At 36.6% G+C, this 13,308-nt stretch overlaps 1 protein-coding gene across 3 annotated transcripts in view; it reads left to right on the top strand.

Annotated features, from left to right (window-relative positions):
- The first annotated feature begins 268 nt into the window (after positions 1–268).
- pde1a (phosphodiesterase 1A, calmodulin-dependent) overlaps positions 269–13,308 on the top strand; it is an 83,079-nt gene continuing 70,039 nt past the window's right edge. For 2 of the 3 annotated variants that reach the window (XM_084123194.1, XM_084123193.1), the window contains exons 1-2: positions 296–576; positions 2,120–2,146. In XM_084123194.1, the coding sequence (XP_083979320.1) occupies positions 479–576; positions 2,120–2,146 (125 nt within the window). In that variant the 5' untranslated portion in view covers positions 296–478. Of the gene's footprint in view, positions 577–2,119; positions 2,147–13,308 lie in introns of all 3 variants that reach the window. The other variant, XM_084123192.1, reaches the window with a different exon arrangement.

Below are 13,308 nucleotides of genomic sequence, written 5' to 3'. Positions count from 1 at the left end.
GCTTGTGAGTGTTTGTGTATTTGCAGTGGTATAAATGCGTGAGATTAGAGATGTCAAGAGGAGACAGGACAACCTCCATCATAGATTGATCGAAAGGCTGAAAACAACAGGGCGAAAGAGCAAGAGGGAACAGATTCTGAGAGGGTGATAGATACTCACAAGGCACACCGCTGCTTTTCCGGACATTGGGAGAGAGAGAGAGAGAGCGAGCGAGAGAGAGACATTTGTGTGACGTGTGTGTGTGTGTGACAGCGTTCCCTCAGTGCGTAGTGGAGAGACAGGTCTGTGCGCTGACACTCACTCCAACGGGCTGATGCACTCTGGAGCTGAGAGCAGGACCCTCTGGGAAACGTGTGCCGCTCGAACTGCCGGAGATGCTTTGAAGACTCGGAGCTCTGCGCTACACGTGTTGAATCGCATACCTGCGTATCCCTCTGCGTCTTAGAACACTCCACACGCTCGTGCATTCGTGCAAACCATGGAGTCTCTGGCCAACGACACGGACGGGCTGGAGAACTCCTTGAAGTACTCCAAGTGCGACCAGACGGAGAAGATGTGGATTAGGCTGAAAGGAATGTAAGTGCTTCTTGTTTCATACTCTTTCATCAGCATGACTGGAAAATCTGGTTTGATTCCCAGGAGGGAGAATGACAGAGCTGTTTATGAGCAGTATGGTTGTGTTGACTGTGCGCTATGATGCTGGGAGTGGGTGAATCTTGACTCTTGGGGCAGCAAGTGTGTGAATGTAATACTAATGAGACTGTCAAGCCTAATGAAGCAAATCTACTGACAGTTTTGGTTAATGAATTCAAATCAGTCTTGTAGGGTTTGGGCTCAGCGGTGTTTGGATTGTGTCATTTCATGGTGAAACTATCCAAACATAATTCTTTTGGGGTTTAATTTTAAACGAAGAATGAGAATTGTTGACGTCGTATTTTGCATTTCACCACCAACTCTAGTATTGTGCACATTATGCAAATTTTATGTTAATTTAACATTTTAAATGTGACGTTAGCTAACAATTCCAACTTATTTTTCAGCAAAAATAATTAATAATGGGTCATTTATGAAACATCAAAGTTAACTAAGAATTCAAACTTATTTTTCAGCCACAATAATTAATAATAAATCATCTATCAAACTTTATATTCAAAACAGAAATAAAAGCATACATTCTTAGAGACTCATACAATTCATAAAACCAAGTTCCAGCACAAACACTATAGTTAGTACATTCAGAAGTGTCAGTAGTTCATGTTATACAGAGAGTTACATTAAGTTTACATTAATATTCCAGCTTATTTTTTCTGCCATAATGATTAAATAATTAATCTTTTAGCAAACCTTATTCAAAACAAAAATAAAATTATATACTTTTACTGTTTATTCAGTATGCTTAATTTTACTTAAATCTTGTTATCCTATTTTCCATCATAAAAATTACTTTCTGTTGTTCTGGTCACAGCTCACTGGTTCACTGCTAAAACATAATAACCTTTAGTCTGATGTTAAATGCATTGGTGCAATCTAATCAGGCGCTGTGACCTATAACTGAAGCAAATTTGTAGAAAGTCGGAGTCAGTGAATGGATGATCCCGGGATTTAAACCAGTCTAGTTCCATCACCTCCCTGCAAAGCTCATTCAAGCCTCTTTGAATCTATTCCTATAGACCAATCGTGCTCATCCATTCACCCCATCCTAGGTAGACAGTGTTGTTTTGGGATGCGTTGAAACGGCCCTACTGCTCAACATCCAGTTCGCAGTTGTTCTTTGGAAACTTCTAGGTGGATTAAACACAATCAAAAGCAAAATGAGTTATTACGGCTGTTTAATATATAAACAAATGTATTAGCGATTGATTTGCAATTCGTCCCAGTCCGCTGTAGATTTTCAAACAGTCAGTCTAAAACGCATCCGATAACAGCAGCTCCATTCGATAACTATCACCGTAGAGGGGAAGTGAGAAGTCCTTGAGAATCCTGGCTTTGTTCAAACTGGAAAGAGAGAATGCTGTTCTTGTCAGTCATGTACTTTGCACACGTAAAATAACCTACTCCCATCATGGCATGTGCTCATTATGGATGCAAGCTAATGTGCTTCCATTTTTTTGTCTTACAGGCAGAAGTACAAAAGCACATCTCAAAGGTAAGTCCAAAGTTGGTCTCTATTTGTGTCACAGCAATTCATTGGAGGAACATTTCATGCATGACAAGTGATGCAGGCTGGATGAATCGAACCGCAATCTTATCACTCCAGCTGGGTCACTAATGGTTTCGTTGCCACCTCCATAGTGTGGGGGTTGCGTAATGGGTAAAGATCTGGTGTGCTAACGTGAAGGTTGCAGCTGAAATCATGATTAAATGGGCTGATCAAGGAGCAGGAGAGATATTGACAGTACAACCCAGCGCTTTCACCTGTGCCAATGAACATGGTGCTTCAAGGAGACCATCCCTGTAATTAGGCTTTGCTAAATGGCTTAGCATCTCGATCCAGACAAAACATCAACCAGGAACAAGTGTTCTTCCATTTCCATGTGTGACAGCCCACACAATACAAACTGCACCCGCTGTCTGATGCGGATGTACGGATTACAGAAGTGGGGCAGCTCTGGAATGGAACGCTGAAGAGATTATCGCAACGCATTCATGGCAGCTCTGTATTGATATTCCTAAAACATTCTGGTTCGGGTTTGTTCTAAAGCCCTGACACCAAGTATTGAACTTGTGCTATTGATTCAGCCTGAACCGTTTAACTTACAGGCTAATTCAGAACTGTTTTGTGGACAATTTTAGCCTTGGGTGTGCTTTTGTACTATTCAAACTTTCATGGAGCATTGATAGAACACTTAGCATTCATAATGTAACCAACAGCGACGACGTCATCATAGTAGCCGTATTCGGAATTATGATTGGTCTGCTTTCTTACATCTATTTAAATAATGATTTGTGATTGGTTGCAGTTCGCTGCCACAAAGGAAATGTTTCACTACCTAGTGAGCTGCCTACTGCCTACATAGTGTACTGCCTACATAGGCAGCATTCAAAACCTGAGATGGAGACTTGACTCACAAATAATTTCAAATAGAGTTTGATGTTGCTAAGCTAATAGCACAATACTCTAACATGTACAAAAATGTGTTTATTTCGGGTAAAATAGTCCATTCAATAGTCCATTCTGTTCAGTTCAGTTATTGTCAATGCTGCCTCACTTGGTTTTGGAAAGGAGCATGTTCAAAGATTTCCAAAAGATTTTTCAAAGAATTCGAAAAATATTAGATTTTTTTCTATAAAATTTTTAATATTTATTATTTGATGTATTATATTATTTAAAATAATATTTTTTACCAAAGCTAAATCCCTTACCTCAAACTTTAACAATATTCCTTTGCTGCCTTGCAAGCAATGCTAATTCCTTTAGTAAATGCACATTAATACACAATATTATTAATTCATGATTATTTAGCTACTATTCACTTAATATAGTACTTAAGTGAATAGTAGCTAAATTATCATGCATTAATAATATTAATGTTGTGTTCAAAGTTCTACAGATGTAGCCCAGCGCATAAATAAAACATGTCAATGCATTTTCTCTCACACACATACATACACAAAGCATTACTGACTTTGGAGGGCCCTGATGCCTTCACTGGCCCTCCTCAATGTGGAAACCTCTGTCAAGCTCTTGTGTGCAGGCCAATCAGAGCAGTCTAGTTCGGGTGAAGTGGTCCTCACACACACCCACATTACTGCCTCTGATGCTAAACACTCGCCTGCCCTCAGTAACAGCCCCACATTTATGTAATGCACGCTGAGAGGCGCTACTTAACAATGGCCTTCCTTCAAAGCACAGCTTTCCACTATCAGCTAGGCGGACCACAGCATGTGTACTTCAGAGAATCTGTGGAGAGGACAACGACATTTCTGCATCAGTATTCACCTCAGGAAACAAGAGTCGATTGGTAATTCATGTGTCAAAATCAGTCATGTCCTGAAGGTGTGAGAGGTTTACGTGGAAAACAGTGGTTACTGTAATTGGGTGAATCTCACAGAACCTGTCAGGATCAAGTTCAGGTGACATTTCACCCCAAAATCAATAGAAAAAAATACGAAATTATAATTAACTTGAAGACAACAAAGCATTATTTTGGACCACTGTGACTTTTTGATATTATTTTCATGCAATTTCCTCCTAAATTCTCCTTTAAAATGAAAAAAAAAGTAAACAATGTGTTGTGGAAAAAATATGATATACTGTTTATGACCAACATAAATATATTTATTGCATTACAGTAATTTTTAATAATGAGAATCAGCTTTGAGAATGCACAAAAAAGTAAAAACAAATCAAAAGTAAAATGTCCCATTCAGTTTATCCCTTAATCTCAAAAAAAAAAAAATACTGTGTAAAAAAAAATAAAAAAATGTTCAGATGTATTGCAGTCAATGCAGTATGCCTGTCACAATGGAAAATTAATGGTCTCTAATTCGTGACTTTAACATGTTTTCATGAGATCCAACTAATGAGATCCCATTGGTTGTTTGGTAGTGTGAAAGGTATATTCAACCACAATTAGTTCTGTGGCGTGAACTTAAATAGAATGTGAACTGACAGCGTGTGACACCATATAATGCAGGAGATAATCAATCAAACTAATTATATAAGCAGTGCTTTAAGCACTTAGTGTTCAGCAAGCTGTTATGAATAATGTATGGTGGTCTCATTGATTAAATGACTCTAAACAATAATGAGTTCAACTCTACAGATGCTGTTAAAGCAAAGGATCATTTTACAAATCTTTTGAAATTCAGAAGATGTGAGTAATGTATCCACTAGAGGCCCCCATTAAACTGTCCCAAAACAAATCTCATTGAAAACATTCATATACGTAATGTAGTTCTTTATAGTGAAACCCCCCCCCCCCCCCCCCCCCCCCCCCCCCCCCCCCAAAAAAAGTTCTTTAGATTATTACAACGTTCTTCATAGTGAGACATTTTTTTCTTTTAAGAGCTGTTTTCTGAAAGGCTCTTTGAGGAACCCAAAATGTTTATTTTTTTATTTTTTTATGGCATTGCTGCAAAAACTCCCTTTGGAATCTTTATGACTTAATGACTATGGCAAAGTTGCCATTATTTTAACGTGCATTGAGTTATTTACTCGTAAATTCAAATGCAAAGACTATTCATGGTTTCAGCTACAGCAAAACCACTTCAGAGACACCAAAAGCTTTCTTGCACTGACCTTTACATTAGAGCAACACAGTCCATAAGGGTGTTGAGTGAATATAAAAGTGTGAAGAGCTGTGCACAGGTTGTTCATGTAAGAGGCGGCATTGTGTTGGCGCTCTTTCTCTGAAAACACAATCGAAAAGAATAGAGCATAATATAACGAGTGTCGAGTAGCCATTCAACAATTTCCTGCTGTGTTGTGCCTGTGTGTAGCTGTTGAAGTTTAAAGACAGTGTATAAAACAACAGGCTTGTGGGACAAAACTTTTTCTGTCAGTCCTGAGACATAAAATATGAAGAATAAAATATGAGAAATATAAAGCATTAATTACAAACCTAATGTCAATAAATTACATTTATTGTTTTGTTGAATAAGTGCTACAAGCCATATATATATATATATATATATAAAATTATTTTTGTTCCGGCCCACTTGTTTAAAGGCACAACATAAAAGAGGGATCAGACACCGACATCTAATGAATGCAAATTGTTTTATTTCATTTAACAAATACTACAATAACCATACATAATAATAAACATAAGTCTAAAGGCATAATAAAGGAAAACAAATATAAAAAGCACGACAAAAACTTTAAGCTACATGATATAAGAAACAAATGAGAAAGAAGTCAGGAAGATGCTACATCCTGGTCACGAGCCACTCGTGGGAGAAACTATCCCACAGGGAGTGAGTGTGTGTCTACTCCAAATATAACCCGGAGCACTTATATACTCTAATCAGCGAATTATCAATTAACATGGGGGAGCGAATCAGAAATTCTCATGCTCTGCCCCAACAGGTAAGGGGGGAATCTCATATATACTAGGCGTACATATAAGGGATGGGCAACTTTATCAAGTAAAGTTTACTTTTTTTAAGGAAAAAAAGAGGAAAAAAATATGAAATTGCCTAACATATAAATTTTTTAAATATTTATATGTTGACTTAAAAACTCATAAGAACAAGCTTTAGCCCATGTCTGTTAGCTCTGAGGTCATCTATTTGGCAAAATGAACATTTAGGGCCAGATTTACTAAACAGGGCAAATTAGCGTGAGAGCGCAATTCCAATAAAGCGCAGATGGGACGCAGACGCAGCCGGATCATTTCCATAATGACCAACGCAATCTACTAAGACCAGTGCAAATTAGCGTCTGTTTTAAGACATGTTTTTTGGGGGCGTTAAATAATCGGGCAAATACCAGTAAATTGACGAGCGCAAACCTTAGTAAATCACCTTGCGTGATTAATTTAAATACTCTCCATATATTTTGCGTCTGGAAAGGGAAACTCCTACAAATGCATATGCAAAAGTGCCCACACCTTTTCAGCGCTAACTTTACACTGCATTTTTTTTTTTACGCCAAAAGTGAGTTTGCGCTGGTGCAAGCTGTTAGTAAATCTGGTCCTAAGCATGTATGTGCATGTCAAATGTAGAGTCTATCTCATTTAAAAAAAAAAAAAAAAAAAAATGTATGACTTGTACTACAACTTTTTGTCCAATCAAATGCTCTCTACACTGTAAAAAATTTCTAACCCTCCCAAATCAAAAATTGTGACCGATAACATCTAAATTTTTCAATTGGCCCAAGTGAAATTCTTGTTGCAATAGTCTGTTAACATTGGCTCAATGAGAAATAATAAGTCAGACTAATTGAAAAATTTAGATGTTATCGGTCACTTGAAATTTTTGACTTGGGGATGTAATTTTTTTTTACAGTGTAGAATAAAAATGCCCCTCCCTTAATACGGTCTGTTTGTGACTCGCAATAGCAAAATGATTAAGTCTATTAGTTCATTTAAAACAGAATGAGCCTATAAGTGCAACTTTCAGTGTTTTGAGCATTATACTGTGTGTACTTAGCTGCTAATGTGAGAAAGAAAATGTGACATCGGCACAGTAGACATTCCAGATATTTCTGCATTGTGTCGTGTGGGCCTCCTGTCAACAGGTTCCTGTCTCAGGCCTCGTACCACCTCTCCAGCATTTGCTAAAACATTCTGGTGATGTCTCCTGGCAGCTGAGTGTTTCCTTTTCTCTGGATCTGAATTCATTTCAAGCTGTCCAGATATTGGCAGATGTTAACAAACAAACCGGCATCCTGCGAGCAAAAAGGCTTTGGGTTGTTTTGTTGCGTTGCTTTAGCTTGTTTTGGGAACATGTAGCTTATTAATTTACTGTTGTTTCGTAGTTGTCAATAGAGAGGCGACCGTGCACATGCCAGAAGTGAGCGTATGTTTCTGCTTCTTGTCTAGAATGAACGCGATAGTTTATTTTATCCACTTCCTCTGTATGTCTATGATTTACTTGAAAGCCATTTACTTTTGTCACTTGTGTGTTTCCTAAAGCAACAAAACCATGTTTGGGTTAGTGCACTTTTATTTAAAATGATAGTTCACTCAAAAATGAAGGTTCTGTCATAATTTACTCACCGTTATGTATTTCCAAAATTAATGGTGGTGATCACAGCTGTCCTTGTTCACAATCCACTTTCATTGTGGGGAAAAGAGCAGTTTGGACATTTAGCTAAACTTCTCCCTTTGTGTTCCATGCAAAAAAGTAATTCACAATATTTTTTGAGTTAAGCCTTTGTTTACACTCACAGCAACTTGCAGCAAAGTGACAGAAAGTTATTTTCAATGGGATTTATCTCTTCACACATATAATATAATATAATATAATATAATATAATATAGAAAATATTGATATATACTATCACTCAAAAGTTTGGGGTCAGAAAGACTTTATTTTGTTTTTCTAAAATAAGTTATAAAAAACAACAACAAGAATGTATTGAATTGTTCACAATTGACAGTAATGAAACAAAAAATCTATTTCAAATAAATAAATGCTGTTCTTTTGAAATTTCTATTCATAAAATAATCCTCAACAAATATATCACTGTTTCCACAAAAATATTAAACAGCACAACTGTTTTCAGCAATGATAATAATAAGAAATGTATCTTGAGCAGCAAATCATATTAGAATGATTTCTAAAGGATCATGTGACACTGAAGACTGGAGTAATGATGCTGAAAATCATTCAGCTTTGCATCACAAAAATAAATTACATTTAAAAAAATGTTAAAATAGAAAACAGTTATTTTAAGTTGAAATAATATTTCATAAATTGTTGTTTTTGCAGCCTTGGTGAAAGACTTTTTTCAGAAACAAAATAATCATAATTAATCATAAGTAACAGAATCTTACTGTCCCCAAACCTTTTATTCTGCATACATAATGTACATTTTTAGCTTCAAGAAAACTGAATGAGATCTTATTTTTTATCTTATTTGTGATCAGATTTTTCAAAAGCGTTAAAAGTGATTTTCGGATATCCCGCAGCATGAGCACCTTCACTACCTACAGCACACAAACCTCCAGAGCTGAAACTGCTGTCAGTGTGAACAGGGCTTCAGCTGGCAGCTCAACAATTAGTTTAGTGGACTGGAATACCAGAGCTTGGCACCATATGTGCACCCTGTACGACGGTTATCTGCATCCATATTTAGAAGCTGTCCAGTCATCTGAGAAATTTTCTGAGAGCAGTTTAGACCATGATTTGTCCTTGCTTGATTAATCTCTCCCTCTCTTCTTCTTTTTTATTTTACCTCTTTTACTTTGTTTTATATTAACTTGATGTTGACTGTCTAAATAAGGCCGCCAGACTTAAATTTGCCTGGAAATGAAAATGTAGCAATGCAATTACTATTTTCTTGCATTCAATCAATAAATGCTCGAGGCCTCTAATGGTTTCGGCAAACAACCTTAAGGAGACAAACTTAAAGAGGCTTTGGAGATATATTTGTGCCATTGTAGAAGAATATAGGAAGAACATTCACAGAACAATATCATCAATCACTTCATGTTGAGAGCACCAGTCAAAAATTGAAAATCAACAATCGGCTGCCTTGCAATCATTTTATAACTCATGTAAAGCTGCAAAGCACAAAAAGCTGGCTGTGAGTGATAAAAGAAACAGAAGTGAATAGAAAACAAAAACAAATTTATTATCGATATGAGCACTATCCGCTCCACGCTCATATATGATGGTTGCTATAGCAACATGAATCACAGCGTGAGGCTATAAGGTTAAATTAGAATTGCTTTATCAGTTTTAGATCGGAACAAAACTGCTATGGTTGGCTCTGGAAACAAACAAACAAAGTCATTAGCAACTGAATGCGACAGATTTTGGATTCTCATTATTTCCGTTACATCATCTCGAATTGTCAGAGCTAAATGTAAGTGCTTTTTTTGACATGTCTGTGAAGAATAAAAGAACACTGCAGTAATTTCAATGTCACTAACCCAACCTGAGAGAGAGAGAGAAAGAGAGAGAAAGAGAGAGAGAAAGAGAGAGAGAGAGAGAGAGAGAGAGAGAGAAAGAAAGAGAGAGAGAGAGAGAGAAAGAGAGAGAGAGAGAGAGAGACAGAGAGAGAGAGAGAGAGAGAGAGAGAGAGAGATGAGAAAGAAAAGAGAGTGTGAATTTACCCAACCCAGAGGAAAATTGTATTGCTCGAAGTTGTCTCGTTTACATCTCATGAGACTTAAGGGAATGTATCAACAAAATATGAAAATAATTTACTCACCCTCTACTGTTCCAAATCCGTATGACTTTTATTTCTTCTGTGGAACACAAAAAGCTGAGTTTTTGAATAATACCCTGCAAGCAATTTTCCTGAAGTCTGAAAATGCTCTAAAATGGACACACAAAAAAAGCCATGAACTACAAAAAAAAAAAAAAATATATATATACAGCACTACATAAATCATGCTGTGGACTAATGGAATATTACAGTATTTTTGTTATTAAGCTATAGCAGTTTTTGTGCATTTGTATTGTACTAAATGTCTTTAAGCTACTGTTTTTCACAACAAATACCATAGAAGCAACATAGTTAATTTTTATGGCAGTGAGGTGCAATGTGTGGGTTTTACTGTGGTTAACATGATCTAAATACTATGGAACTGTTTGAGTTTATATTGAGAAGTCTCTTGGAACATATGCGCACAGTTTGAGCCATTGTTGTGAAAGAAACTCTAAAGGAGAAAAATCTGTACACTTGAAAAAAGTAAAGGTCTCCATTTGCTCTCATTTTGCTGTCTAGGACAAACAACTGAGACATTAAAATAAAAAAGAATAAAAAAAGACATGTTTATTCCTCTGAGAAGTAATGCCGCTTTTTAATTTCTATTAAGATAAAAAGTCTATTAAGATTTAAAGTCTATTAAGATAAAAAAAAAGTGTGCTTAAATGATGTTATTATGTGTTTTCAAATTCAATAATCAACAGCTACATTTATTTAATTTTGATCTTTTTAATAAAATATTATTTTCCCTAAATCAAATGTTCATTCAAAAGCAATCAAACCCATTCGCACAGAAAAACAACCTGAAAAGCCTTCACATCGTCTTTATGCTCTATTTAGTGTCACTTTGAATTGCAGAAATAATTTTTATGTGTGTGCAGATTTTTTAATAAGAATTTCCATGCTTACTTTAAATGTCAGATCAATTCTCATAATATCATCATAAGGAATTTCATCAAAAGGGCTGTTACCACTAGCAACATACTCTTTAGTCTCATAATGGCACGAGCGATGTAAAAGGGTCCTGAGTTATGTTTTCCTCAGCCTCCTGCGGGGAATGACTCATGCTTCCCAAGGGCTTTCAGTCGGAGCTCAGTCTTAACAGAATCCGCCACATACAAACTAATTATCGGCACGTTAGCCTGCGTGTGCTAATTAATCCTACGTCTTGCTGTCTCAAACTCCCACTTTGTGTTCCACTGCCCCACTAGAACAATTCTGTCATTTATTTGCACAACACAACATTGTTTCCATTCAGGTCACTTACAGAAATCTTGGCGGGGCCATATGGCTCCTGAGAGCGAAGACCATTGAGATTTGTTGCAATGATTGATCTCAAGTGCCGTTTTTTTTTTTTTTTTTTTTTCTGTACCCACAGGAAAATGTAGTCACACTTTAGCAGTTTTGTGTGGGAGGTCACAAGCTTCTGCGATTATGACACATACTGAATGAAGTAGTGCAGAGAGAATTCTCCCAATAAATCACAAATGAGATTGCTTTAACGTCTCAATCGTTTCTCCTAGACAGCATGGCAATCATGGTAGTGAGGTTTGGAGAGTCTCTTGCTTTTTCTCCTGAAAAAAAAAAAAAGTCCATAGCAATCTCATTGTTCTCCTGTAGAGTTTCAGAAGAGATCTCAGTAATGTCTCAAACTGTGCTCACATTTGCAAAGATGCCTTGTGCAATCAAAGGCCAGAGATCTCAATATGAACTCAGACATTTCTCATCAAATTCTTTTAAAAACAAAAATCTGAGATATACAGTAATTAGTGGTGTAAAGTATTTGAGGAAACGTAGCCTAATTAATTACTGTACTACTTAAGTATATTTTTGGCTACTTTGTAGTTTTACTGAGTGTCAAAGATATTAGCAACTTTTACTCTCTACTTGAGTAAATTTTTAATAAATATATGTACACGTTACTCCCAATACATTTGTGATGAGTAATACAATTATTTGTTACATTTTGCATGGCACCTAACTTTTTCTGCAGCAGTTTATTTCTGCTAGCCTGGAAATCCAGACCTAAATCTAAAAGATTAATGGTCTGGCGTCGACTAATGAAAATCACCCAGATTTTTGAAAATCTCGCTGCACGCAATTGGATAACACTACGACCAATCACAACAATAAACCCCAGCTACCAGCGGAGCTAACCTTATTAGACATTCTCTGATTATACTCTTACCGTATCCGGTCGGCGAAACAGCAAAAACGTCCTTCTTGCAAAGAAACGATTCGAGCGGCGTCTTCTGTTCCTGTTTTAGATAAAAAGCTAAGTCTAACTCGTTCATTGTAGCGGCCAAAGCCGTTTCAAACAACTGGTACTCATCCATAGCCATCTTGCAATGTTTACTAATGACTTCGACGTCACAGCGCTAGTGTTGTCACGGTACCAAAATTTCAGTATTCGGTACCGATACCAGTGAAAATCCACGGTTTTCGGTACCAATTTCGGTACCAAAGCTTAATTTAGATTAAATTTACATAATTATATTATGTGTATATCACAGTTACAAAGATGGAAACTGTAGTATTAAAAACACTTTACAATAAGTTTCCATTTGTTAGATAACATTAGATAAAATGACCTAACAAAAAAACAATAGTTATATACTGTCGCAATTATTCTCCTTGGGGTTAATTTAAAAATACATTTTTAAAATCAAAAGTTAACATAATTTCTGTTAACATTATTTAATGCACAATGAATGAAGTGAACAAACATGACCAATCAAGTGTTTGTATTAAATAACATTCACAAACATTAATTAATGTTGTAAAAATATATTGTTCACTCAATGTGTTATGTTAGATAACGCATTAAGTAATGTTAATGAATGGTATCTTATTGTAGCATTACCAAACTATACAGGAGATAAAATATGTTTTATTTGACTTGACTATAGGCCTACTTTTATTTAATCCAAAACTGCATTCATATTTAACTTTAAAAGGGCTTTTTAAACCTGCTAAGAGTTATCCAGCCAAGAATAAGACTAGAACTGCTTTTCTGACGGACTGATATTAATGACGGCTTTTTATTTCTCATCTCCATAAATATATCTAGTAGTAAAGCTAATGCAAGGGCTAAAAATCAATTAATAGGCCTATGTCACACTTCCTCGTCGTCATGGAGAGCGCAGTTCGCACAAGCGTTTGTATTCCCGTGGCGTCTGTCGTTGCTATGCATCCATGAACGCGCATGGAAAAACGAGCGCGCCGCTTCTATTATGCCATTTGAAATAACGTATCTGCACGCGCAAAAACATCAGCACCACATCAGCAGCAGCACCGCCGATCGCCATCAGCGCTTTTATGAAGAGGACGCAACTGCACGCGCTTCGGGCATGCACGCGCATCAAGTACCGGGTCTGAGAAAACCTGGTACCGTGACGTTTATAAAAAAATAGTACCGACTTGGTACCGAAGTACCGGGTCTTTTGACAACACTACACAGCGCTGTCGTCATCTGTTTAGCT

The sequence above is a fragment of the Abramis brama genome, assembly GCF_963993115.1.
Source record: "Abramis brama genome assembly, chromosome: 8".
Classification (NCBI taxonomy): Eukaryota; Metazoa; Chordata; class Actinopteri; order Cypriniformes; family Leuciscidae; genus Abramis; species Abramis brama.
Note: the sequence above shows the minus strand (reverse complement) of the source record. Positions and strands in the feature narration are given on the sequence as shown.